At 41.7% G+C, this 27,013-nt stretch overlaps 1 protein-coding gene across 1 annotated transcript in view; it reads right to left on the reverse strand.

Moving 5' to 3' along the window:
• Positions 1 to 27,013, reverse strand: part of ccdc186 (coiled-coil domain-containing protein 186) — a 123,915-nt gene that overhangs the window by 86,655 nt on the left and 10,247 nt on the right. The window contains exons 2-4 of the mRNA XM_041858279.1: positions 13,478 to 14,414; positions 12,994 to 13,120; positions 8,793 to 8,921 (exon numbers count right to left, since the gene is read on the reverse strand). Coding sequence (XP_041714213.1) covers positions 8,793 to 8,921; positions 12,994 to 13,120; positions 13,478 to 14,394 — 1,173 coding nt within the window. The 5' untranslated portion in view covers positions 14,395 to 14,414. The remainder of the gene's footprint in view (positions 1 to 8,792; positions 8,922 to 12,993; positions 13,121 to 13,477; positions 14,415 to 27,013) is intronic.

The following is a 27,013-nucleotide window of genomic DNA, read 5'->3' on the forward strand; positions in this document are numbered from 1 at the left end:
GCCTTGCAGCGGAATCTGGGGGTCTGACCTATGCAGGGAAGAGGATCAGCATCTACCCAGACCTGAGTGCCAAATGTTTAAAACAGACGGAGACCTACAACGAGGTGAGATACCAGCTACGCAATCTAAATCTGAGATGCGGCTTCATCCACTCGTCAAAACTCATCTTAACCTTCGAGAATACAACACACAGGTCAAAACTCATCTTAACCTTCGAGAATACAACACACACGTTTCCCACTGCTTAGGAAGCTCAATACTTCCTCAAGAAGCACATCAAACCTAACACACAAGGGGATAAGCCGACAGATGGAACCCCATGACTGGCTCATCATTAAGGTATGCTATCCATGCACAATCATGCAGCCTAGCCTATGGCTATGACACTGCCCTCAGCATAAGACAATGAGGACACCCCTCATGTCTGGGTACAAGGAACAATATTACTATTATTGCTGAGCATTGAACTTATAATTATATTGCCTATGGTCCAGGACATTTATACAGCGATGACACCATTTATGAACAATGGACAATATATGGATCCTACAACTGTCCTATTTTTGACTGTTTAAGCATTAGGCTTACATATCTATCATATCTTCTTTTTGTTTTCATTGAAATCTAATAAGACCAACTACAATCCACAGGCTACTAAGGCTCTCCAATGTATGTGACCTGTTCCAGGAAGCTAGGTATATGTCGCACGTCACTACTTCACAGGAGAGGAATTTGAACGTAAAACTTTTTTTTATTATCAAAAAGCGCTTTTTTGGGGCAGAAATGCCATCTGGAACATGTGAACTTTCATGTGCCTTAATAACAAACTTGTATGCCATCTGTAAATTAAATTACTAGCCTAGTTGGTTTAGCCACGGAAAAAGACAGCAACCTTCCCGCTAGCCATGATTGGCTGAGATAATGGATGGGCTGGATATGCCGAGAGATGAGTTCGGATTGGTCTGCCATGTAGCAAACTGATTTTTATTTGATATAGTGTGTGTTTACCAGAGACGGTATTTCAAATCTTGCTACATAGGACCGAATCAATGTGATGGGTCACATATACTCTCTGATTACAACCTTGGTGATGCATGCCATATGATAAGCTGCTAAATGGATTCAAATAGTTGATATACAGAGAGAGAGAGCGAGAGCGAGAGCGAGAGCGAGAGCGAGAGCGAGAGCGAGAGCGAGAGCGAGAGCGAGAGCGAGAGCGAGAGCGAGAGCGAGAGCGAGAGCGAGAGCGAGAGCGAGAGCGAGAGAGAGAGAGAGAGAGAGAATCAAATAAAACAGATTGGAGATCTTACAACTAGACAAAAAGGAAATGTTCATTTGAGAATACAACACAGACACATTGGACAGAACCCCTTTCCATCTATTGCAGGATTAAGTGATGAATTAACATTGAGACTAGTTCATTTTTGTGAACAGTTTAATTAAAACAAGTTTAAAACACTTCAAATAATCAACACTTCAAAATGTACAAATAAGCTAACTTATATGTAAAGACGTCTTAGTCTAAACAACAATATATAATTGTTTAGTAAGAAGTAGGCTATTATTACTAAAGCATCATTTCAGGTGAACAACAAAAAAAAACTCCATACCAGTGGTGGCCAACCTTGCTCCACTGATCCCTGATCTACTGGGTGAGCAGACTTCTATTCCAGCCCAACAAAAGCACACTTGATTATCAACTCATTAGGTTTGATAAGTTGAATCAGGTGTGTATTGCTGAGCTGAAACAGAACCCAGCACACCCAGCAGACCTCCAGCAGGGTTGGCCTGCTCCAATTCTAAAAGGTTTGTGCGTGATGTTTAACTGTATTTGTGTATACAACATTTGCTAACATAGGTAGGCATACACATATAACCAATGGCATATAGGATATACTTTTAGTCTCTTGGGACATTCATTGGACCTTGCTCTTCATCTGCAAACAGGCTTTCCATATCTGAGGACAGAAAACATTAAAAAAACAGGCGTCATTATATTCCAATTAGACAGCACTAAATAGTATGTTGCTATTGTCTCTGTCCTCAAAGTTTTCTCCTCTAGGGACTGGAACTGTAGAATCATTTCATAATGTCCACCCACAAAATTACCTGGATAGCCTACACTTTCCCTTTGCTGACAGCTAGCACTGCAATTGCATCTTCTTCCATAGCTGTTATCTACAAATGCATTTGGAGACTTTTTACATGATTACATCAAGATAGCTAGCTAATAAGATGTTGGCTAGCTGAAGACATTTAATTAACTTAGCTAAACAGTGTGTAAGTTGGCTAGCTAGCTATGTAGCAGCTCAGTTGAGTTAGCCTACAAAGTGGTCTACTGTAGCCCGCTAGCTAGCTAGCTAGCTAATAACACATTTAACAATACATTTTAAAAAATGACTTACTTGAATAGGTTCTCACACTGCCTCCGTTTTATTGGGTCCTTAAAAAAACAAATTAATGGGAAATCTTCCTGATATTTCCGGTGGTAGCAAAGGCAGCAGCCATTTGGACGAATGGAGACAATGCAAAAAGTGTGTTTGTCACCAGAACAATTTAGAACGTGTTGTGACATTTGACTTTACCAGAGTAATCCTTTTTCAATAAATATAAATTGCAGACTGTCGGCCACACTTGAAATCTAGCACTTGAAATTAGCATAAGCATTAACTACCCAGATGGAAAACTGCGACACATATAACACACAGCACACCTTCTACAGGCGTGTGGGAGGAAGTTGCTTAAAATGTAACATCCATTCAAAATCTTGCCACTGGGAGCCAGCCTACCATTCAAAACATATTTGCAATACAAAATTCTCCTGACCTCCAAGCGATGCGTGACAAAGACATGATTTTGGAGGTATGGCAATGCGAGACTAGTAATACTGTAATGAAAACAGGACATAATTTTGAAGGTTCTATTAATGTGTTACGAAGGTTATTATGAAAGATACTGCAACATTCACAAAGGGGTTATGAATGGTTTCATAAAGGTGTTATGAATGCATTATGTATACCACTTCATATAATGTGTTACTGAATCAAAAAATGTAATTTTATTTGTCACATGCTTCTTAAACAACAGGTGTGGACTAACAGTGAAATGCTAACTCACAGGATCTTCCCAACAACACAGAGAGAAATAGAGAAGTAAAACTCGTAATAATAAAAAGTAATAATAGATACACAATGAGTAACGATAACTTGGCTATATACAAGGGGTGCCAGTACCGAGTCGAGGTGCAGGGGTACGGGGTAATTGAGATACTATAGATATACAGTGCATTCAGAAAGTATTCAGACCCCTTCACTTTTTCCAAATGTTGTTACGTTACAGCCTCATTCTAAAATAGATTAAATTACTTTTTCCCCTCATCAATCTACACACAATACCCCATAATGACAAAGCGAAAAGGGTTTTTTAGAAATGTTTGCAAATGTATTGAAAATAAAAAACTGAAATACCTTATTTACATAAGTATTCAGACCCTTTGCTATGAGACTTGAAATTGAGCTCAGCTGCATCCTGTTTCCATTGATCATCCTTGAGATGTTTCTACAACTTGATTGGAATCCACCTGAGGTAAATTCTATTGACTGGACATGATTTGGAAAGGCACACAACTGTCTATATAAGGTCCCACAGTTGACAGTGCATGTCAGAAGGAATTGTCCATAGAGCTCCGAGACAGGATTGTGTCGAGGCACAGATCTGGGGAAGTAAACCAAAAAATGTCTGCAGCATTGAAGGTCCCCAAGAACACAGTGGCCTCAATCATTCTTAAATGGAAGCAGTTTAGAACCACCAAGATTCTTCCTACAGCTGGCCGCACGGCTAAACTGAGCAATCGGGGGAGAAGGGCCTTGGTCAGAGGGTGACCAAGAACCCGATGGTCAATCTGACAGAGCTCTAGAGTATCTCTGTGGAGATGGGATAACCTTCCAGAAGGACAACCATCTCTGCAGCACTCCACCAATCAGGACTTTATGGCCAGACAAAAGCCACTCCTCAGTAAAAGGCATATGACAGCTCGCTTGGAGTTTGCCAAAAGGCATCTAAAGGACTCTCAGACCATGAAAAACAAGAATCTCTGGTCTGATGAAACGCTGCACTGTAGTCAATTAACAGTATTCTCACGTAGGTGTTCCTTTTGTCCAAGTGGGAGAGGGCAGTGTGGAGTGCAATAGAGATTGTGTCATCTGTGGATATGTTGGGGCGGTATGCGAATTGTAGTGGATCCAGGGTGTCTGGGATGATGATGTTGATGTGAGCCATGAAAAGCCTTTCAAACCATTTCATGGCTACAGATGAGAGTGCTATGGGGCGATAATAATTTAGACAGGTTACCTTGGCGTTACAGGGACTATGGTGGTCTGCTTGAAACATGTAGGTATTACAGACTGGGTCAGGGAGAAGTTGAAAATGTCAGTGACACTTGCTAGCTGGTCAGCGCATGTCCTTGTAATCTGTCTGAATGTTAACCTGTTTAAAAGGTCTTACTCAAGTCGGCTACGGAGAGCGTGACAAATCACACATATACTCAGAAGAAAAAAAATCTAAATAAAAGTCAACTGTAATGGAAACGTGTTTTTGCTGTCTCAGTACCCAACCCCATGACACACCAAACACAGAACAGGTTTGGAGCAGTCCAGTATTGCCCTTGTAGCAGTTTAGGGGCAAAGTGCCTTACTCAAAGCCTTCAAGGCAGTAGGGGATGGCACTTGAAAAGGTGATGTAGGTGAGGAGTAAACTTGTCTGAGACCTGAAGACTTGTGTACACTTCCTGAATTAATGTCTATGCTTAAGCTTAGCAGGATAAAAGTATTGTGGCCTGCAGGAGACCTAGGTTAGAAACCAGTCTGACCCATTGGTGCCGTGACCTGGATCTATGAGGAGGTAAAATGTGTGGTGGAGTGTAACGAATGTAGTTCCGTAAACCATGCTTGCGTGTTGAGTAACCTTTCTTGATACCTAAAGAGGTTATAGTGGCAGGCCAGTAACTGGAAAGTAGCAAGTTTAAATCTCAGGGTTGACACAAAAAATCATGCGGGTTTGAGCCAGACGGTTGCTGGTGTTAAAACCTGGGTCTGAGTTAAAACCTGTATTTCTTGTTACCTTGCTGAACTACGGGAGGCATGTAGCCTAGAGGTTAGACAAGGGGCGGGCCTAGAGACCATCTCATGATATTGTGCCCTTGAGCAAGGCACAACCTCAAAACAGTTACAAGGTGTAATCTTCTTTATCTCGGGGGAACTAATGCAAGTCTTCAGGTCTCACACAAGGTTACTCAAAGTATGAATATTCCTGTATGATGTGCATGAGTTTGTTAGTGTTTGTAACTGGCGGTGGGTAGTGGTATGTGCATCAAATTAAGGGAAGTAATACATCAAAACATTGATTTTGGTATGTTATTACAATGTCGGTTGAAGTTATTACGTTATTTATCAAAACATTTGTTACTCACCTGATAACGTAATAACTTATTAACTTTTCCCGCTTAATGTAATGTTATCCATTCAGAAGAATTTAACGTTATCTGGCAAGTTTTAACCAGTTTTATATTTCAAAAAGGTGGCTAAGTAATTACATTTAGAAAAGTTTATTAAATTAACCAGTGTTATAACATTTAATGTTGTTACATGCACCTTTAAGACATAAAAAAGCTCTTTACCTGACCCGCTTTTCAAAGATGGCTAGAAATGTTTGCTCTCTTGTAGGAATCAATCAATCTTCTATTGCTGACCCACAATGTGCTATAACTGGGCTAATAACTCTAACTAGCAAGGAATATCAACAAATGTGCACACGTCTATGTAATTTGATCTTAAAAGCGCATCTACTCGAGACAGGTGATTTAAAGACCACTCGTGCCTGTCAATGCTATCTACTCTGATGCGCTGTGCCTCCAACAAAATAACCGCCTTAGACTTGCAAAGTTAGATTTATTTTGGTTTGTTGCGTTGAAATGGGCTGATAATATAATGAACAAAAATATAAACGCAACACGCAACAATTTCAAACATTTTACTGAGTTACAGTTCATATAATAAAAATCTGTCAATTTAAATAAATTCATTAGGCCATAATCTATGGATTTCACGACAGAGAATACAGATATTCTCATAATGACAAAGCGAAAACAGGTTTTTATAACTTTTTGCTGATGTATTAAAAATAAAAAAAATGGAAATATCACATTTACATAAGTATTCAGACCCTTTACTCAGTACTTTGTTGAAGCACCTTCGGCAGCGATTACAGTATCAAGTATTCTTGGGTATGACGCTACAAGCTTGGCACACCTGTATTTGGGGAGTTTCTCCCGTTCTTCTCTGCAGATCCTCTCAAGCTCTGTCAGGTTGGATGGGGTGCGTTGCTGCACAGCTATTTCCAGTTCTCTCCAGAGATGTTCAATCGGGTTCAAGTCCGGGCTCTGGCAGGGCCACTCAAGGACATTCAGAGACTTGTCCCGAAGCCACTCCTACGTTGTCTTGGCTGTGTGCTTAGGGTCATCGTCCTGTTGGAAGGTGAACCTTTGCCCCAGTCTGAGGTCCTGAGCTCTCTGGAGCAGGTATTCATCAAGGATGTCTCTGTACTTTGCTCCGTTTATCTTTGCCTCGATCCTGACTAGTCTCCCAGTCCCTGCCGCTGAAAAACATCCCCACAGCAGGATGCTGACACGACCATGCTTCACCGTAGAGATGATGCCAGGTTTCCTCCAGACATGACCCTTGGTATTCATGCCAAAGAGTTCACTCTAGAGCTCTCAGGTTCTTGGTCACCTACCTGACCAAGGCCCTTCTCCCCCGATTGCTCAGTTTGTCTGGACCGCCAGCTCTACGAATAGTGTTGGTGGTTCCAAACTTCTTCCATTTAGGAATGATGGAGACCACTGTTCTTGGGGATCTTCAATGCTACAGACATTTTTTGGTACGCTTCCCCAGATCTGTGCCTCGGCACAATCCTGTCTCAGAGCTCTACGGACAATTCCTTCGATCTCATGGCTTGGTTTTTGCTCTGACATGCACTGTCAACTGTGGGACCTTATATAGACAGGTGTGTACCTTTCCAAATCATGTCCAATCAATTGAATTTACCACAGGTGGACTCCAATCAAGTTGTAGAAACATCAAGGATAATCAATGGAAACACGATAGACCTGAGATCAATTTAGAGTCTCATAGCTAAGGGTCTGAATACTTATGTAAATAAGGTATTTCTGTTTAATTTTTTATAAATTTGCACACATTTCTAAAACCTGTTTTCGCTTTTTCATTATGGGGTATTGTGTGTAGATTGCTAAGGATTTGTATTTATTTAATCCATTTTAGAATAAGGCTGTAACGTAACAACATTTGGAAAAAGTCAAGGGGTCTGAATACTTTCCGAATTGCACTGTACCTAAAAAAAAAAAAAAGCTAGGGCCGTGGATCAGAAAACCAGTCAGTATCTGGTGTGACCACCATTTGGCTCATGCCGCGCAACACTTCTCCTTCACATAGAGTTGATCAGGCTGTTGATTGTGGCCTGTGGAATGTTGTCCCACTCCTCTTCAATGGCTGTGCGAACTTGCTGGATATTGGCGGAAAACTGGAACACGCTGTCGTACACGTCGATCCAGAGCATCCCAAACATGCTCAATGGGTGACATGTCTGGTGACTATACAGGCCATGGATGAACTGGGATATTTTCAGCTTCCAGGAATTGTGTCCAGATCCTTGCGACATGGGGCCGTGCATTATGCTGAAACATGAGGTGATGGTGGCGGATGAATGGCACGACAATGGGCCTCAGGATGTCGTCACAGTATCTCCATGCATTCAAATTGCCATCGTTAAAATACAATTGTGTTCGTTGTCCATAGCTTATGCCTGCCCATACCAAAACCCCACCGCCACCATGGGGCACTCCGTTCACAACGTTGACATCAGCAAACTGCTCACCCACACGATGCCATTAAGTGGTCTGCCGTTGTGAGGCCGGTTGGACGTACTGCCAAACTATTTAAAACGACGTTGGAGATGGCTTATGGTAGAGAAATGAACATTAAAATCTCTGGCAACAGCTCTGGTGGACATTCCTGCAGTCAGCATGCCAATTGCACGCTCCCTCAAAACTTGAGACATCTGTGGCATTGTGTTGTGTGAAAAAACAGCACATTTTAGAGTGGCTTTTTATTGTCCCCAGCACAAGGTGCACCTGTGTAATGCTCATGCTATTTAATCAGCTTCTTGATATGCCACACCTGTCAGGTGGATGGATTATCTTCGCAAAGGAGAAATGCTCACCAACAGGGATGTAAACAAATTTGTGCACATCATTTGAGAGAAATAAGCTTTTTGTGCGTATGGAAAATATTTGGGATCTTTTATTTCATCTTATTAAACATGGGACTAACACTTTACAGATTGCGTTAAGATTTTTGTTCAGCGTATGTTGCTTCAATTAAAATCAACTTGCCACTCAACTCGCGCGGCTCAATTAATTTCTCCCAATCTCTGTACTTGCAGCCTACGCAATGGGCATATTTCCATAGTGATAGGTGGCGTCACCGTAATGCAAGTGCAGAGACTGGGAGTTGACAGTGCGAAATGCATCGCATCTGGAAGACACTTTGATCCAATTCTGATCTGCGTAATTGTTTGATATCGTGATGTGTGATTTTTATACCATTCGGACAAGTTAAATCTATAATTCGGCTTGTCCGACAATTTTTTCTACCTGTCCCGGACTGTCAAGCACTGCTATGCAAGGTTGTTCTTGACATCCTCTTTCTCCGGGAGCTTACCTGCTCCAGCCGGTAGGCAGTCTCTCTCTGCATCTGCTGCAGGGCGTTCTTGGCGGCACCGTCCTGGTAAACCAGTTTGTCCCTGGACTCCTTCAGCTCCCTCAGCAGCTCCTCCACCCGCCCCTCCAACTGGAAGAGACACAAAATACATTGTAGGGTGAAGTTGCCCCTAGACACTGACCTTGGGACTGTTTTGCATTTCCCCCACTAATGGCTAAGGTTTGGGGAGGGGAAACTGATCCTAGATCTGTAACTAGGATTAACATCACCACGGATCAACAAAGAGTAGAGGACGGGTCCGTCAGGTTAGACAGACCTGAGTTAACCTGCCTTACCTGACAAGCATACAAACTTACATAACAGTGCATTCAGAAAGTATTCACAAGCCTTGATTCTTTCCACATTTTGTTGTGTTACAGCCTGAATTAAAAATGTATTACTTTGAGATTTTTTTTGTCACTGGCCTACACACAATACCCCATGATGTCAAAGTGTAATTACGTTTTTCAAAAAGTTTACAAATTATTTAAAAATGAAAAGCAGAAATGTTTTGAGTCAATAAGTATTCAACTACTTTGTTATAGCAAGCGTAAATAAGTTCAGGAGCACACATTTGCTTAACAAGACTCGCTCTGTGTGCAATCATAGTGTTTAACATGATTTTTGAATGAATACTTCATCTCTGTACCCCACACATAAAATTATCTGTAAGGTCCCTCAGTCGAGCAGTGAATTTAACACAGATTCAACCAAAGACCAGGGAGGTTTTCCAGTGCCTCGCAAAGAAGGGCACCTATTTGTAGATGGGTGAAGAAGGAAAAAAAGCAGATATTGAATATCCCTTGAAGTTATTAATTACACTTTGGATGGTGAATCAATACACCCAGTCACTATAAAGATACAGGCGTCCTTCCTAACTCAGTTGCCGGAGAGGAAGGAAACCGCTCAGGGATTTCTCCATGAGGCCAATTGTGACTTTAAAATAGTTAGAGTTTAATGGCTGTGATAGGAGAAAACTGATCAACAACATTGTAGTTACTCCACAATACTAACCTAATTGACAGAGTGAAAATTAGGAAGCCTGTACAGAATAAAAATATTCCAAAACATGCACTCGATTTGTAACAAGGCACTAAAGTAATACTGCAATAAAATGTGGCAAAGCAATTCACTTTTTGTCCGGAATACAAAGTGTTATGTTTGGGGCAAATCCATTACAACACATTACAGAGTACCACTCTCCATATTTTCAAACATAGTGGTTGCTGCATCATGTTATGGGTATGCTTGTAATCGTTAAGGACAGGTGAGTTTTTCAGCATTAAAAAGAAACGTAATGGAGCTAAGCACAGGCAAAATCCTTGAGGAAAAAATGGTTCAGTCTGCTTTCCAACAGACACTGGGAGATTAATTCACCTTTCAGCATGACAACCTAAAACACAAGCCCAAATCAACACTGGAGATGCTTACCAAGAAAACAGTGAATGTTCTTGAGTGGCCGAGTTACAGTTAAATCTACTTGAAAATCTATGGCAAGACCTGAAAATGGTTGTCTAGCAATGATCAACAACCAATTTGACAGAGCTTGAAGAATTTTGAAATGAATAATGGGCAAATGTTGCACAATCCATGTGTGGAAAGCTCTTAGAGACTTACCCAGAAAGACTAAAAGCTGTAATCGCTGCCAAAGAAGCTTCTACAAAGTATTGACTCAGAAATTAGACATTTCTGTATTTATTTTTCAATACATCTGCAAACATTTCTAAAAACATATTTTCACTTTGTCATTATGGGGTATTGTGTGTAGATGGGTGAGAAAAATATATATTTCATCCACTTTAAATTCAGGCTGTAACACAACAAATTGTGGAATAAGTCAGGGGGAATGAATACTTTCTGAAGGCACTGTACCGCCAAAAGGCTACAGACAGGCAAGATTAAGAGTTTAATGAAGATTTTATTTATTTATTATGATAACAGCGATGAATAACACAAACAAAAAGGGGGATATTGTTAAGCTCTTTCATAGCGATGGGTAGTAGTTAAAACTTTATCTAAAACGCACACGGACGGACAACAAACTGAAGGACGGACAGACAGAAACACGTCTCTCGTCACTGCTCTGATGCTAGTTGTGCACCTGGCGACAGCAACTATCGCCTGTCGCCCAGGCAGTCTGCTTTGTTTGGTAATGTTATTACTGCTTTGACAGGGTCCCCACGTTTTGATCAAATTAAATGGTCATCTTGCTGTGACCATCTGTTCTCTAACAAAACACCACCTCTCTTATAATGACTTGAATTATAGATCACTCAGAGATTGGAAATTAATGTCCCCCGTTGGGCTATAAAGGTTCCCTGGTTTTCATTCAAGCTGACCCATTTTTAAAAAGCGGTCGAGACAGAAATCATATCACCTATTTTGGCTTTCTCGAATGAAGAGTCAAGGTGTACTGAAAATCATCAATCACGACTCAAGAATCACTGGAATCTGGTGCAGTATAAAAGATAGACTACATTAAGAACTACAAGACATGAGTTTAGTTGGCATACAATTTGTGTGCGTTCTGGATACGCCGATTCTGCTAATATTGTCAGATCTTTACAATGTAGCACATCATCTGCAGAGATCGTCACTGAATTTGTGCATCTGGAATGCACTCTTTGTTTAGTCCTGGCCCTGCTATGACTTTGCCTACTAGGATAACTCCACCTGGCCTTGAAGGTCAATTGGTCATATCATATGTAGTCTGAACTTCTACCAGGGCCCGTATTCATAAAGCGTCTCAGAGTAGAAGGGCTGATCTAGGATCAGGTCACCCTTGTCCATATACAGCCTCAAGAAGACTTATAATATAATAATAATAATATAATAATAATAATATAATAATAATAATAATAATAATAGACTTGAGGCTGTAGTCGCTGCCAAAGGTTATTCAACAAAGTACTGAGTAAAGGGTCTGAATACTTATGTAAATGTAATATTTCAAGGGGGGTTTTCCAATACATTTCCCCAAAAAATTCTAAAAACAGTTTTTGCTTTGTCGTTATGGGGTATTGTGTGTAGATTGATAAGGGAAAAAAATATTTTATCCATTTTAGAATAAGGCTGTAACGTAACAAAATGTGGAAAAAGTCAAGGGGTCTGAATACTTTCCAAATGCACTGTATAGGAGGACCTGTTTCAAATTATTACTGTTAACCGCTCAACACAGAATAGCCACTTGGCGCACTCCCTTTATGCAGCTATGTTCAATTGTATTCTTCTTACTATAAAATAATGCCACGGGAATTATAAGCAAATCGTATCTGCTAAATGAACTAGTGTAGCCCAAAGCCTGGAATTAATGCAGGACATGTTCATAAAAAGGCTGCAAGTAAAAACCCACATGATCATGGACAATGACACACACCCACTCCACAGCACTCTAATGCAACACAGGAGCAGCTTTAGTAGCAGGTTCATCCTGCCCAGATGTTCCACAGAGAGGTTTCGACTGTCATTTTTACCCACAGCCATGAGGCTTTTTAATGAGTGTAATTGATGAACTGTTTTATGGGGTCTTTCTATTGGTCTGTTCTTCTGAAATAGGCTACATTTTCTTCATATCATAATGTTTCTTTAGACCTGCCTAAAATAAATAATATATTTATTGTGATGGTTAGGCTATATTAAATAGATGTATTATACTTTTTTAAATGTAGATGTTCCAAAAGGTCTGCATCAGTGGCTTTTAGGCTATGCGTGGAAGCCCGGAGATGCTAAACGCGTTTATGTTAATTAACAGTCGATTACCATCAGACCAGCAGTTATTTGCATGACCAGCACAGCCTGCTAGGGCATAAGATTTCTCAACAGTCAGTTTTCCCTTGCCACCATGGCTTGATCTTTTGAAGGTTCAACCTGGGTTTTCATTATGTAGGTTGAGACGCATTTGTGGGGGGAAAAAAACATTATCATTGAGGCATCAATATCATTATTCACAATTGAGTAAACTTGTAGCATCTCTGTAAACTACCAACATTAGATGATTAAAATGGGAAACTCAGGTGAGAAGAGAGCTCTTCACTGATGTCTGAGCCTGACAGCCCATAGGCCAGCAGCCTATCTCATATTATCTCTTATTTGCACTGTGAGGCAGCTTGATGTACAAGTACACCCCCTGGACAGGACAATAGTCTGGAGTTGGAGTGCTTACCTTCTTCACGGTGCCCATGTGCTTTTTCTCAGTCTCCACCCTCCTCTTCAGTTCATCCCTCATGGTGTCCTTCTCTGAGCAGATACCCAGGATCAGCTCCTGGTGCTTCTTGTTTTCATCCAGCAGCCTATAAGTTCAACAATCCAAGCGTAAGGGTACGGCCACACAGATGCATGACCAAGGATGGAAATTGTATATGAAGTACGTTTTTGTTCGTCAAAAAAACCCATACCTTAGCCTAACGTTTCAAATACACAAGAGCGCATTTTCTCAAGAACAAACTTGGGATATTGCAGCTTGCGATTGCAGAACGTGCATAAAAATAAGAGATAAGAGAATTCATCTATCCACAAAAACAAAAAGGCAGGGATATACAGTAGACCTACACTGGTATCATGTGAATGTTTCCTTAGAACACAATATACCAAATTATAGCGACATACAACTTCATGACTTTGTTACACATCACCATGGTATTTATTACCTTTTGATAGCCTTTTCCTGCTGCACATACTTGTACTGGATGCACTTCTCGAAGACCATCGTGGAGCCGTCCTGGTCAGCCTGCATGCCATTTACATGGGGGCCACCCTTGCACCCCCCTCCCCCTCTCTCGGGCAGCTGGCAGGAGAGCAGCTCCTGCTCCAGCTCATCCAATAGGGACTCCTGGGAGACCGAGCGCTGGATCTCAGTCATGAGCTTGCGGCTGCAGTCCGTGTCGTAGGGGCTGGGCGAAGAGTTGGTGTTCGGGGGGGCCATCGTTTGGGGACTGGAAACTCCAGAGTCTGCAATGTCAGAGCTGGGTGTGGAGGGCGTGGCTGGGCTATTGGCGACCACTGAATCTTGGATGGCGTTTGCCTTTGTGGTGGAGGATTCCACGGAGCATTTGAGGGCACCATCGACAACAGATGGTGGAGATTCTGCGCCTCTGTCTGGAATAGAGGTTGAGGAGTCACCCACTCCATCTAGAGTAGCGGGTGGAGATTCCACTGCCTTGTCCTGAAGCGACGCCAAACTTTCTATCATCACCTCCGAAACAGAGTTGGTGCTTTCCATTACCTCATCCAAGACCGAGAGGGGACGTTCTGTTGTCCCATCTACAAGAGCAGGGGGAGTTCTTGCATCTTCCATTGAGGCTGTCCCAATGTCACAGCTAATGTCCACATTGACAGACTCCTCTCCACCCTCTTGCTGGCACTTTTTCTTCTTCTTGTGTTGTATCCCATCTCCCTCCAAACTCTCCTGTTCGACGTCATTCCCCCTTTCTGCACAGACCTCGTTTTCCTCCATCTTTGTGTCACTCCTTTTGCTCGTGTTGACCCCTGATGACCCCTTTGGCAGGGAGTTGCCCTCTGACCCCTGGGGCAGATCTGAGGCAGAGGCTGGGTGAGACTTCTCCATGGTTTTCCTCAGCTCCACACCTGACACACAGAGAGAGGGATGTGGAGTAGAGAGAGAGGTGAATGGGAATGAAAGTCTGACATTACTAAGTACGTAATATGAAACACTTCCAGCATAAATTGCACATATAGCCTAGGCCTAGAGGATACCATATGGAATTTGACAGGGCAGGAGTTAGGCTAATAGTTTTAAAAATGGGACTGTTGCCAAACACCACTTCCTTTTACAGTAACAGACAGTGACAATGATGCCACTTTAATTTCCTTTTCCTTCTTACCGTTAACCTAGCTGGGCAAATCAGGGTTCTATACTAACTTTTCTGCGAAATCCTCTAGAGTGCTGAATTTGAAAAAAACGGTACTTGATACCAAAACAATTCCAATCCGTGACCAGATATTTTATTTCTGAGGCTCTGTATCCGTGAGTGCGCAAATTCTCGCAGTATCTCGCGGGAATTTGGGACGTCAATCATTTTCTCATGCCGAAACAGGATTAGATACGTAGCTACTTAGAGTTAAAAGCCCAAAACATGATATTCGCAATATCACTAAGCAAAAAACAGTACAATTTCAAAACATTATTTTGTCATTAGCTCAGTACCATTTGCTTGATTTTGCGGACCCACGACTATGGTATATCATCATTAGCTAGCTAGCTAAAGTTAGCATGCTAGCGACGCTAGTGTTAGCAAGATAGCTGGCCAGCGTTCGCTACATAGCTAGCAAGCTCTAGTCTAGTCCAATGGAAACCGATGCAACCCTGATGGCTACGTGGCTAGTTAGATGACCTGTGGTGACAGTGAGGTCCCTATGAGATTCAAGGCTTTAATAAGTACCATTGTGCAGAAATAGAAAATAAAATACTGGTTGTCCATGCAACTTGTGACTTGTTTAGCACATTTTTACTCTTCAACTTATTTAAGCTTGCCATAACAAAGGGGTTGAATACTTATTGACTCAAGACATTTCAGCTAAAGCAAGCTGATTATAATGTAGCAGCCTATGCTGACTAGCGTCACTAGCATGCTAAAGTTAGCTAGCTAATGTCAACACACTATAATCGTGGGTCCGCAAAATCAAGCAAATGGTACTCTACTCATGACAGAAATCCTGATTTGACATTGTAGTGGCTATTGCTGTTTTGGTTGTTTGTTTTTTGTTAGTGACATTGCGAATATAATGTAACTAATCCAGTTTCGGCAAGAAAAATGCAAAAATGCAAGTAGCCTATACAGGGTTAATACAGATATTTGCAAGTCAAATTCAAGCACAAAGTATTTTTCAAGCACTTAACACTTAACTGCTGGGTGTCGATGCACCCCCCTTGAAATTAATGAGTAGTCATTCTGACTAACATTCTAACAGTGTAATTAATATATTTCATATATGCTATTGCAAAAACAATAATTTGGTTGTGTTTATGAAGGCCTTGGGTAGCAGAATACGATTTGTATTTTATTTCAAATACCACAACAGCATTTTCATTAGTTTGTTACTGTAGGCTATATGGAAGAAAAAAAATCAAGTGTTAAATCAAAGTTATTAATGGAGTGCCTTTGTCACAACTATGAAACAGAAAGCATATGTGTTGGAAGATGTTAAAGAGCTTATTTTTATAATGACAAAATAAAAAATACCCCAACCACCAAGAAGCACGGTCAAATGATGAAAACATCAGTAGCCTAAATATCATTATAAGCACGAAGTGGCATTGATAAATAGTGAAACTCAACACAAAATAAATCATGGCATTATGATGAATATAAGTGTCCATACGACAGTAGTCCAAAATAGTCAATTGTCAGCTCGTGCTTGTGTGCATCTTCACGCAATGGCATCAGTTGGATTTCATTAAGCTGTTATCCCTTGTCCTAACAGATCACACCATTTTCGTAACTTTCACTTGCTTGACAAATTGACATACAGTGCATTCGGAAAGTATTCAGACCCCTTGACATTTTGTTACGTTACAGCCTTATTCTAAAATGGATGAAATCGTAATTTTTTTCTCATAAATCTACACAAAGTAACCCACAATGACAAAGCAAAAACAGGTTTTATTTCAAATAAATTTCAAATTTATTTCAAATAAAAAACAGAAATACCTTATTTACATAAGTATTCAGATCCTTTGCTATGAGACTAAAAATTTAGCTCAGGTGCATCCTGTTTCCATTGATTATCCTTGAGAAGTTTGTACAACTTGGAGTCCACCTGTGGTAAATTCAATTGATTGGACATGATTTGGAAAGGCACACACCTGTCTATATAAGGTCCCACAGTTTACAGTGCATGTCAAAGCAAAAACCAAGCCATGAGGTCGAAGGAATTGTCCGTAGAGCTCCGATACAGGATTGTGTCGAGGCACAGTCTGGGGAAGGGTATCAAAATATGTCTACAGCATTGAAGGTCCCCAAGAACCCAGTGGCCTCCATCATTCTTAAATGGAAGAAGTTAGGAACCACCAAGACTCTTCTTGCTAGAGCCGGCCGCCCGGCCAAACTGAGCAATCGGGGGAGAAGGACCTTGGCCAGGGAGGTGACCAAGAACCCGATGGTCACTCTGACAGAGGTCCAGAGTACCTCTGTGGAGATGGAAGAACGTTCCAGAAGGACAACCATCTCTGCAGCACTCCACCAATCAGGCCTTTATAGAAGTGGCCAGATGGAAGCCACATGACAGCATGCTTGGAGTTTGCCAAAAGGCACCTAAAGGACTCTCAGACCATGAGAAACAAGATTCTCTGGCCTGATAAAACCAAGATTGAACTCTTTGGCCTGAATGCCAAGCGTCACGTCTTGAGGAAACCTGTCACCATCCCTACGGTGAAGCATGGTGGTGGCAGAATTATGCTGTGGGGATGTTTTTCAGCAGCAGGGACTGGGAGACTAGTCAGGATCGAGGGAAAGATGAACGGAGCAAAGTACAGAGATGAAAACCTGCTCCAGAGCGCTCAGGACCTCAGACTGGGGTAAAGGTTCACCTGCCAACAGGACAACGACCTTAAGCACACAGCCAAGATAACGCAGGAGTGACTTCGGGACAAGTGTCTAAATGTCCTTGAGTGGCCCAGCCAGAGCCTGGACTTGAACCCGACCGAACATGAATGGGAGAAACTTCCCAAATACAGGTGTTCCAAGCTTGTAGTGTCATACCCAAGAAGACTAGAGGCTGTAATCGCTGCCAAAGTTGCTTCAACAAAGTACAAAGTAAAGGGTCTGAATACTTATGTAAATGAGTTACAGCTTTTTATTTTTAATACATTTGCAAACATTTCTAAAAAAACGTTTTTGCTTTGTCATTATGGAGTATTGTGTGTAGATTGATGAGGGGGAAAAACAATTTAATCAATTTTAGAATAAGGCTGTAACGTAACAAAATGTGGAAAAAGTCAAGGGGTCTGAAAATACTTTCCGAATGCACTGTACCTTTGTTTGGTTGTAGTGCATAATAGTATCCGGTTTTCTCTTGATTGTGTCACGTTGTCTTGTCATTCTTCAGCACTTAGAGTACAACGGCTGCGCAGGTGCTTTATTTTGTGCAGAGGGAGGGAGCTACCATCTCACTAAGTTCATGGTGCCGGCCAGACTTGTTCTCTTTCCAAGCAACTTGTTCGCCAATGACTGTGGAGTGAAGAAATTATTCATGGTGACATTGCTCCCCTTGCCAAATAAGGTTCCACAAGCCTCATCACCACATTCTCCAATACTCGCGCGTGCTGCCAGATGTGGATATTTTCCCAGAGATTGAAAGCCGTTCAGCATGTACAATTACGCATGCACTCGCTGTGTAGCCTACTCAAAGTAGGCCAGAGTAGACTTAAAACTACTTTGATTCGATGAACTGATATAAAGTACATACTATTTTAAAATTAGGCCTATAATAATACTGAACAAAAAAAATGTTGGCCCCATGTTTAATGAGCTGAAATAAAAGATCCCAGCATTTCTCCTTAGCTAAGATAATCCATCCACTTGACAGGTGTGGTATATCCCGAAGCTGATTAAACAGCATGATCATTACACAGGTGCACCTTGTGCTGGGGACAATAAAACACCACTCTAAAATGTGCAGTTTTGTCACACAACACAATGTCACTGATGTCTCAACTTGAGAGAGCATGCAATTGGCATGCTGACTGCAGGAATGTCCACCAGAGCAGTTGCCAGATAATTTAATGTTCATTTCTCTAAAATAAGCCGCCTCTGTCGTTTTAGAGAATTTGGCAGTACGTCCAACTGGCCTTACAACCAAAGAACACGTGTATGGCATAGTGTGGGCAAGCGGTTTGCTGATGTCAACGTTGTGAACAGCGTGCCCCATGGTGGCGGTGGGGTTATGGTAAGGGCAGGCATAAGCCATTTACAACGAACACAATTGCATTTTAAATCGACAGCAATTTGAATGCACAGAGATACCGTGACAAGATCCTGAGGCCCATTGTCGAGCCATTCATCCGCTACCATCACCTTATGTTTCAGCATGATAATGCACGGCCCCATGTCGCAAGGATCTGTACACAAACCCTGGAAGCTGAAAATGTCCCAGTTCTTCCATGGCCTGCAAACTCAGACATGTCACCCATTGAGCATATTTGGGATGCTCTGGATCAACGTGTATGACAGCATGTTCCAGTTCCCGCCAATATCAAATAACTTCGCACAGCCATTGAAGAGGAATGGGACAACATTCCACAGGCCACAATCAACAGCCTGATCAACTCTATGCGAAGGAGATGTGTCGCGCTGCATGAGGCAAATGGTGGTCACACCAGATACTGACTGGTTTTCTGATCCACGGCCCTAGCTTTTTTGGGGGGGTATCTGTGACCAACAGATTCATAACTGTATTCCCAGTCATGTGAAATCCATAGATTAGGGCCTAATTAATTTTTTTCAATTGACTGATTTCCTTATATGAACTGTAACTCAGTAAAATCTTTGAAATTGCTGCATGTTGCATTTATATTTCTGTTCAACATAGAATGAATCAATACAATGGCCCGCACTGTTCTTCCTTCACAATTGGTGATTACATAATGATGCTTCTTCCGCTTCCCCTTGCTCATCAACTCACCCATTTTCCCCATCATACTTTATTTAATTTATTTAATCTGTTGTTATATGTGTGAAATTAGTTTCGGTTCAGTTTTGAGGCAATTGTCAGCTAGGCACTGCACTTTCAACTGTTAGAAGAAGAAGAGGAGCAGGCCCTATTGTTGTGAGAAGGAGTGGCAACGAGGGAAAACCATGTAAAACAAATGACATGCACTCCTAAAACTGGTTTTAACTCCAATTCTGTTAGTGATATTAAGATTCTAACAACGATAGCGTGTTATATAGAATTATTTAGCAAAAGGACGGAGGGGGGCGGCAGTAGAAAAATGGCTGAGTAATAAAATAAAATCATGAGCAGTCAAAATGACTGCTTTAGTGGTTCTAGTGTTAATTAGAATTTACATTATATATTTAATTGTTGTAATAGCTTATAGAAAAAAATGTATGCAAAATAGTATGCATTACCACTTTAAGAATAAAGCATTTAATAGGCCTACCCAATGGCATTATGCATTGATATTCACATTATTTTAAAATAGACTATAGAAAATTATTGCTCCACCTCCAAACTTTACAGTTGACATTCCGGCAGGTAGCGTTCTCCTGGTATCCGTCAAAACCAGATTCATCCGTTGGACAGCCAGATGGTGAAGCGTGATTCATCACTCCAGAGAACGCGTATCCACTGCTCCAGAGTCCAATGGCGGCGAGCTTTACGCCACTCCTGCCGACACTTGACATTGAACATGGTGATCTTAGGCTTGTGTGCGGCTGCTCGGCCATGGAAACCCATTTCATGACGCTCCCGACTAACAGTTCTTGTTCAAAACTACCTGTGGAAGCAACATCAGCACTCGGTAGTGAGTGTTGCAACCGAGGACAGACCATTTTAACGCACTACACGCTTCATCGCTCCCATTCTGTTTGCTTGTGTGGCCTACCACTTCGTGACTGTGCCGTCATAATAACAGCACTTACAGTTGACCGGGGCAGCTCTAGCAGGGCAGAAATTTGACAAACTGACTTGTTGGAAAAGTGGCATCCTATGACGGTGCCACGTTGAAAGTCACTGAGCTCTACAGTAAGGCCATTCTACTGCCAGTATTTGTCTACGGAGATTATTGCATATAACTTCAGCAAAAAAAATAAACTTTCTCTCACTGTCAACTGCGTTTATTTTCAGCAAACTTAACATGTGTAAATATTTGTATGAACATAACAAGATTCAACAACTGAGACATAAACTGAACAAGTTCCACAGACATGTGACTAACAGAAATGGAACAATGTGTCCCTGAACAAAGGGGGGGTCAAAATCAAAAGTAACAGTCAGTATCTGGTGTGGCCACCAGCTGCATTAAGTACTGCAGTGTATCTGCTCCTCATGGACTGCACCAGATTTGCCAGTTCTTGCTGTGAGATGTTACCCCACTCTTCCACCAAGGCACCTGCAAGTTCCCAGACATTTCTGGGGGGAATGGCCCTAGCCCTCAACCTCTGATCCAACAGGTCCCAGACGTGCTCAATGGGATTGAGATCCGGGCTCTTCGCTGGCCATGGCAGAACACTGACATTCCTGTCTTGAAGGAATCACGCACAGAACGAGCAGTATGGCTGGTGGCATTGTCATGCTGGAGTGTCATGTCAGGAGGAGCCTGCAGGAAGGGTACCACATGAGGGAGGAGGATATCTTCCCTGTAACGCACAGTGTTGCGATTGCCTGCAATGACAACAAGCTCAGTCCGATGATGCTGTACAGGCCTCGGTGTACAGGCCTCGGTGTAACGCTCATTCCTTCGACAATAAACGCGAATCCGACCATCACCCCTGGTGAGACAAAACCGCGACTCGTCAGTAAAGAGCACTTTTTGCCAGTCCTGTCTGGTCCAGCGACGGTGGGTTTGTGCCCATAGGCGACGTTGTTGCTGGTGATGTCTGGTGAGGACCTGCATTACAACAGGTAAGTAAATACGTTTTTTTTTTTTTTTTTTATACATTTGCAAAAATATCTAAAAACCTGTTTTCGCTTTGACAGAGGGTATTGTGTGTAGATTGATGAGGAAAAACATTATTTAATCTATTTTAGAATAAGGCTGTAATGTAACAAAATGTGGAAAAAGTCAAGGGGTCTGAATACTTTCCGAATGCACCTTATACATATAACACTATGTGTGTGTTGAGGTGTCAGTATGTGTGAGTGTGTGCATAGAGTTTGTGCAAAAGTTAGTGCAAAAAAGGGCCAATGCAGGTAGTCCGGTAGCCATTTGATTAGCAATTTAGCAGTCTTGTTTAGAAGTCTTATGGCTTAGGGGTAGAAGCTGTTTAGGGTCCTGTTGGTTCCAGACTCGGTGCATTGGTACCACTTGCAGTGCGGTAGCAGAGAGAACAGTCTGTGGCTTGGGAGGCTGGAGTCTGACAATTTTGGGGGCCTTTCTCTGACACCACCTGGTATAGAGGTCCCCAGTGATGTACTGGGTCGTATGTACTACCCTCTGTAGCACCTTGCGTTCGGATGCCAAGCAGTTGCCATACCAAATGGTGATGCAGCCAGTCAAGTTGCTCCCGACTCACACTGGCACACGAACATGACGTGCACACACAGGGGCGCAGATGTGGATAGCTCTCCAACATCTTGAAAGTGCGCCTCAAGTATTATTTGTTGTTACATGTTGTTTATTTTTCCGTGGTGGCAAAAATTAAGCAGCGGCACAATATAACGGAAACATTGTAGTCATCTCCGTCACCTTTTTTAAGACCTTTGAAAACTACATTTAAGACATTTTAAGACTAAGTTCTTTAAATCAGAAAACAAATTTAAGACTTTAAGGACCTGCGGACACCCTGACTTTCGCCTGCTATAAATCGCTGCAAAGTTGGTTCCCGTTTCAGTCATGTCTTTGGTCACGTAAGTCAAATAAAGTCACCCTAATGATTGGTTGACAATAGAGCCTCCCCACAATGCAGGTGATGGCTGCAGGATGAAGTTGGTGAAGAGCAGTCCAAACGTCATGATCTTTGATCACATTATTTACCTAAAGTTCATGCGGGTGATTCTCACAAAAGTACCAATGAAAACATTTTCTTTACCGCAACAGTTTTCGAAGTCCAGAAAAGTTTAACAAATCAATTTCTAATATTTGTTTTACATTGCTCACCTAATAAAAAAAGGTCTGAGTTAAAGATGACACTGAAAACAAATATAAAAATATATAAAATACATTCTAATTGATGTCATTACCGCACCATAACATTTTGTTAATCTTGCTTTTTGTCAAAACTACTTGTGTAGACATGTTCTTTTTATGTACATGTGTTTGGATAAAGAACAAAAAGGCACACTATCAGATTAAGCCGAAATATTGGTGAACTACGGTAATGATAAGCAGGTTTCGGAGAAGAGAATGCATGTTTCGGTAATGAATGTTTTATAGTTTGTCATTGAAAAACTGCACTGAGCTCTATTAGAGATTCAGTAACCCAATACATCATCAAACTGTCATTTGTTAATCCCAAATGACTTGCATAAAACTAAAATCACTGATCTTAATGCAATTGACTAAAATACCGCTTATTTTAGCATAAGAATAACTACTGTAATCAGGGCGCAACTTTGGTTTTAGAAGTGGCGGGGACATAATTAAATTTAATTAATTAATTTGAAAAATGTATATATTTTAGGGGGTAGATCACCTTTAATATTGCAGATAGATTGTGGCTTCCATCAATGTAATTGTCTGCATCATTTCCAATCCCACATATATTTTCCTTTATTATTTTCCCCTAACCCTACCATCACTCCCCTAATTGGAGTAAACTAATGGACAACAACACCTAGGCTTCTACTTCCAGCTTATACATACTATTTACATTTTACGGTCACAGTATATTTTACAATAGTTATTTGTTTTTGTTTTTTGTTTTTGTCCCATCCTTCAGCTCCACTCAACCCATCCCATCTATCTCTGAACACCATCCATTTAGATTTATATTTGCCATATATTTTTCAACTGTGCAGTTTCACAATTTCTTTTGCTAAGACTATTATTATATTATTGATCGATTTACTATGACTTTTTAAAATCACCCAGCAGTGCAATTTGCAGAAGGGGACATTAATTATCAGGGTCTTCCCATTTCTTGGGGCATCTAAAGCACATTTCCTGCATTTCTACACAATCTAATATGACCCATGGCCCTTCTAGCCGTCTCTATTTACAACAACAAAAAGTATAAAAAATGCCCACAGTCATCAAGCTAGGTAAGAGATTATTAAATATGTTTAAGTGATTGATAAGACTGAACTAGATCCATGATAATTCAATAATCAATTTTGTGTTGCACCTTTAACCAATAGCCTAACAAATGAACAACTCTTACAAATAAAGTACAAAGACAACTTTTGATTGTCTTTAAGACAACCTCTATATCAAATTTCAGTCAGACCGCCCAGCCAACCTGAGCTGCCTACACGCCCGACCCCCATCAGTCTAGTCAATAACTCAACTCTCTCCCCAACACAACTTCCTTCAAATCTTTTTTTTTTTATGTCTAAAGGGAAAGGTTTGGGAAACTAAAGCTGAATGAAAACACACATACACCTACACATTAACACACAGAAACAGTACACCCTCCATATAATTTATATCATAGGTCTGATAGTACTGTAGAGTTATTTTTACTTGCACACAATATCGCTGGGTCACCCCGTCCTGCCCCTAGGGGTCCACGGCCCTGCAGCGCCACAACCCAATACACCCCACTCAGCTTTAGGATCTTAGTGAAACATTAATTATTGGTTTCAGGTGTGTTAGGCCAAGGCCAGAGTGACAACAGTACAGCAGACCCCCAGGGCCAGGACTGTGCAGCCCAGCAGCTAGGGATTGACTAAATCTCCCCTGACGTGAACAGGTTTTCAATAGACTCCTTTTGTCGTACAGTATTCCATATAAGGCATCCAAACCTTATGGAAGTTGCACATTACACCCTTAGTCTTAAAACAAATATAGTGATACTGTACATAACTTGACATTTCTTCCATATATTGTGGGAGGATAACCAACCTTCCAATTAATGGCAATGCATTTATTAGCCACTATAAATGCTAGGTTACACAGTTTCTTCTGATAATTGTGATAATCTTGATAATTGTGTGTCTGTGACGCCAGAGTAGATTAACATGAATGGATGAACAAAGTTCAGTACATTTTATTCACGTTCGATTTGGCATGAAAGGATCCCACTAATTAAAATCTGTGCACGTGCGTCATTGTTGTCCTTCGCCTCTTACACAAGCAGGAGTTGTCACCTGTCTTGCTGTGATGTTGTTGGGTGTACAGGGTGGTTCCAGGAAAAGGATTGGATAGTGGTTTAGCGAGAAAGACCTTAGATTGTGAAATATTATCAAGTGCAGTTTGAGACTCACAAAGGAATGTATGGTTTGACCCTGTTTTACAAAAGAATAGCCGTGATTAGTCATAGAGGATGTGTAAATTAGCTGTTTCATGCCTTGGTGACCCCACACCCTTTTGCCACTCCTTTCCTGTTTGTTTCATGTGTTTTTTATTAAAACTGATCACATTGCTGTAATGTTGGTCAAATGGAAAATGTTATCATCAATCCAAAAGAGATATGAATTTTGTTGGGTAACTGGCAAATGGTTAAGAGGCAGGTGGATATTAATTGGCATGTGGCATGAATGTCAGACCATTGTTGGAATGTGATAAGGAACATTATTGTTGTGATCATTTACAGGAGGATATATAAATTATTAACAGTGTGATAGTATCCATGCTAAGTGATCACTTAGCACAAAATATGACGGTGATTAAATAATGTAGAATAATGTAAGGGGTCCTGGGTGGCTCAGCGGTCAAATCACTGCACCGCAGTACTGAGGCGCCACTACACCCAGGCTGTCACAATCGGCCAAGACCGGGAGCCCCATAAGACTGTGCCAAATTGGCCCAGCGCTGTCCAGGGTACGGGAGGGTTTGGCCTTTCCTTGGCTCATCGTGCTCTAGCGACTCCTTGGGCCGGGAGCCTACAAGCTGACGCCGGTCATCAGTCGAACAGTGTTTCCTCCGACACATTGGTGTGGCTGACTTCCGGGTTAAGCGAGCAGTGTGATAAAAGGTAGGCGGCCAGGCGATTCATGCTTCGGAGGACACATGACTCGACCTTCGCCTCTCCGGAGCCCATTGAGGAGTTGCAGAGAGCCAAGTGACCTAATTCGGGGTAAAAAATACGCTTCGGGCCATACCGCCGCCTAGTTAGTACTGGGACGGGAGACCGCATGGGATGGTGAAATATCTGTCGATGTGCCCTTGAGCAAGGCACTTAACCCTAATTGCTCCTGTAAGTCGCTCTGGATAAGATGGCTAAATGACTAAAATGTACAGTGGGGAAAAAAAGTATTTAGTCAGCCACCAATTGTGCAAGTTCTCCCACTTAAAAAGATGAGAGAGGCCTGTAATTTTCATCATAGGTACACGTCAACTATGACAGACAAAATGAGATTTTTTTTCTCCAGAAAATCACATTGTAGGATTTTTAATTAATTAATTTGCTAATTATGGTGGAAAATAAGTATTTGGTCAATAACAAAAGTTTCTCAATACTTTGTTATATACCCTTTGTTGGCAATGACACAGGTCAAACGTTTTCTGTAAGTCTTCACAAGGTTTTCACACACTGTTGCTGGTATTTTGGCCCATTCCTCCATGCAGATCTCCTCTAGAGCAGTGATGTTTTGGGGCTGTCGCTGGGCAACACAGACTTTCAACTCCCTCCAAAGATCTTCTATGGGGTTGAGATCTGGAGACTGGCTAGGCCACTCCAGGATCTTGAAATGCTTCTTACGAAGCCACTCCTTCGTTGCCCGGGCGGTGTCTTTGGGATCATTGTCATGCTGAAAGACCCAGCCACGTTTCATCTTCAATGCCCTTGCTGATGGAAGGAGGTTTTCACTCAAAATCTCACGATACATGGCCCCATTCATTCTTTCCTTTACACGGATCAGTCGTCCTGGTCCCTTTGCAGAAAAACAGCCCCAAAGCATGATGTTTCCACCCCCATGCTTCACAGTAGGTATGGTGTTCTTTGGATGCAACTCAGCATTCTTTGTCCTCCAAACACGACGAGTTGAGTTTTTACCAAAAAGTTCTATTTTGGTTTCATCTGACCATATGACATTCTCCCAATCCTCTTCTGGATCATCCAAATGCACTCTAGCAAACTTCAGACGGGCCTGGACATGTACTGGCTTAAGCAGGGGGACACGTCTAGCACTGCAGGATTTGAGTCCCTGGCGGCGTAGTGTGTTACTGATGGTAGGCTTTGTTACTTTGGTCCCAGCTCTCTGCAGGTCATTCACTAGGTCCCCCCGTGTGGTTCTGGGATTTTTGCTCACCGTTCTTGTGATCATTTTGACCCCACGGGGTGAGATCTTGCGTGGAGCCCCAGATCGAGGGAGATTATCAGTGGCTTGTATGTCTTCCATTTCCTAATAATTGCTCCCACAGTTGATTTCTTCAAACCAAGCTGCTTACCTTTTGCAGATTCAGT

This window comes from Coregonus clupeaformis, chromosome 31 (assembly GCF_020615455.1).
Source record: "Coregonus clupeaformis isolate EN_2021a chromosome 31, ASM2061545v1, whole genome shotgun sequence".
NCBI lineage: Eukaryota > Metazoa > Chordata > Actinopteri > Salmoniformes > Salmonidae > Coregonus > Coregonus clupeaformis.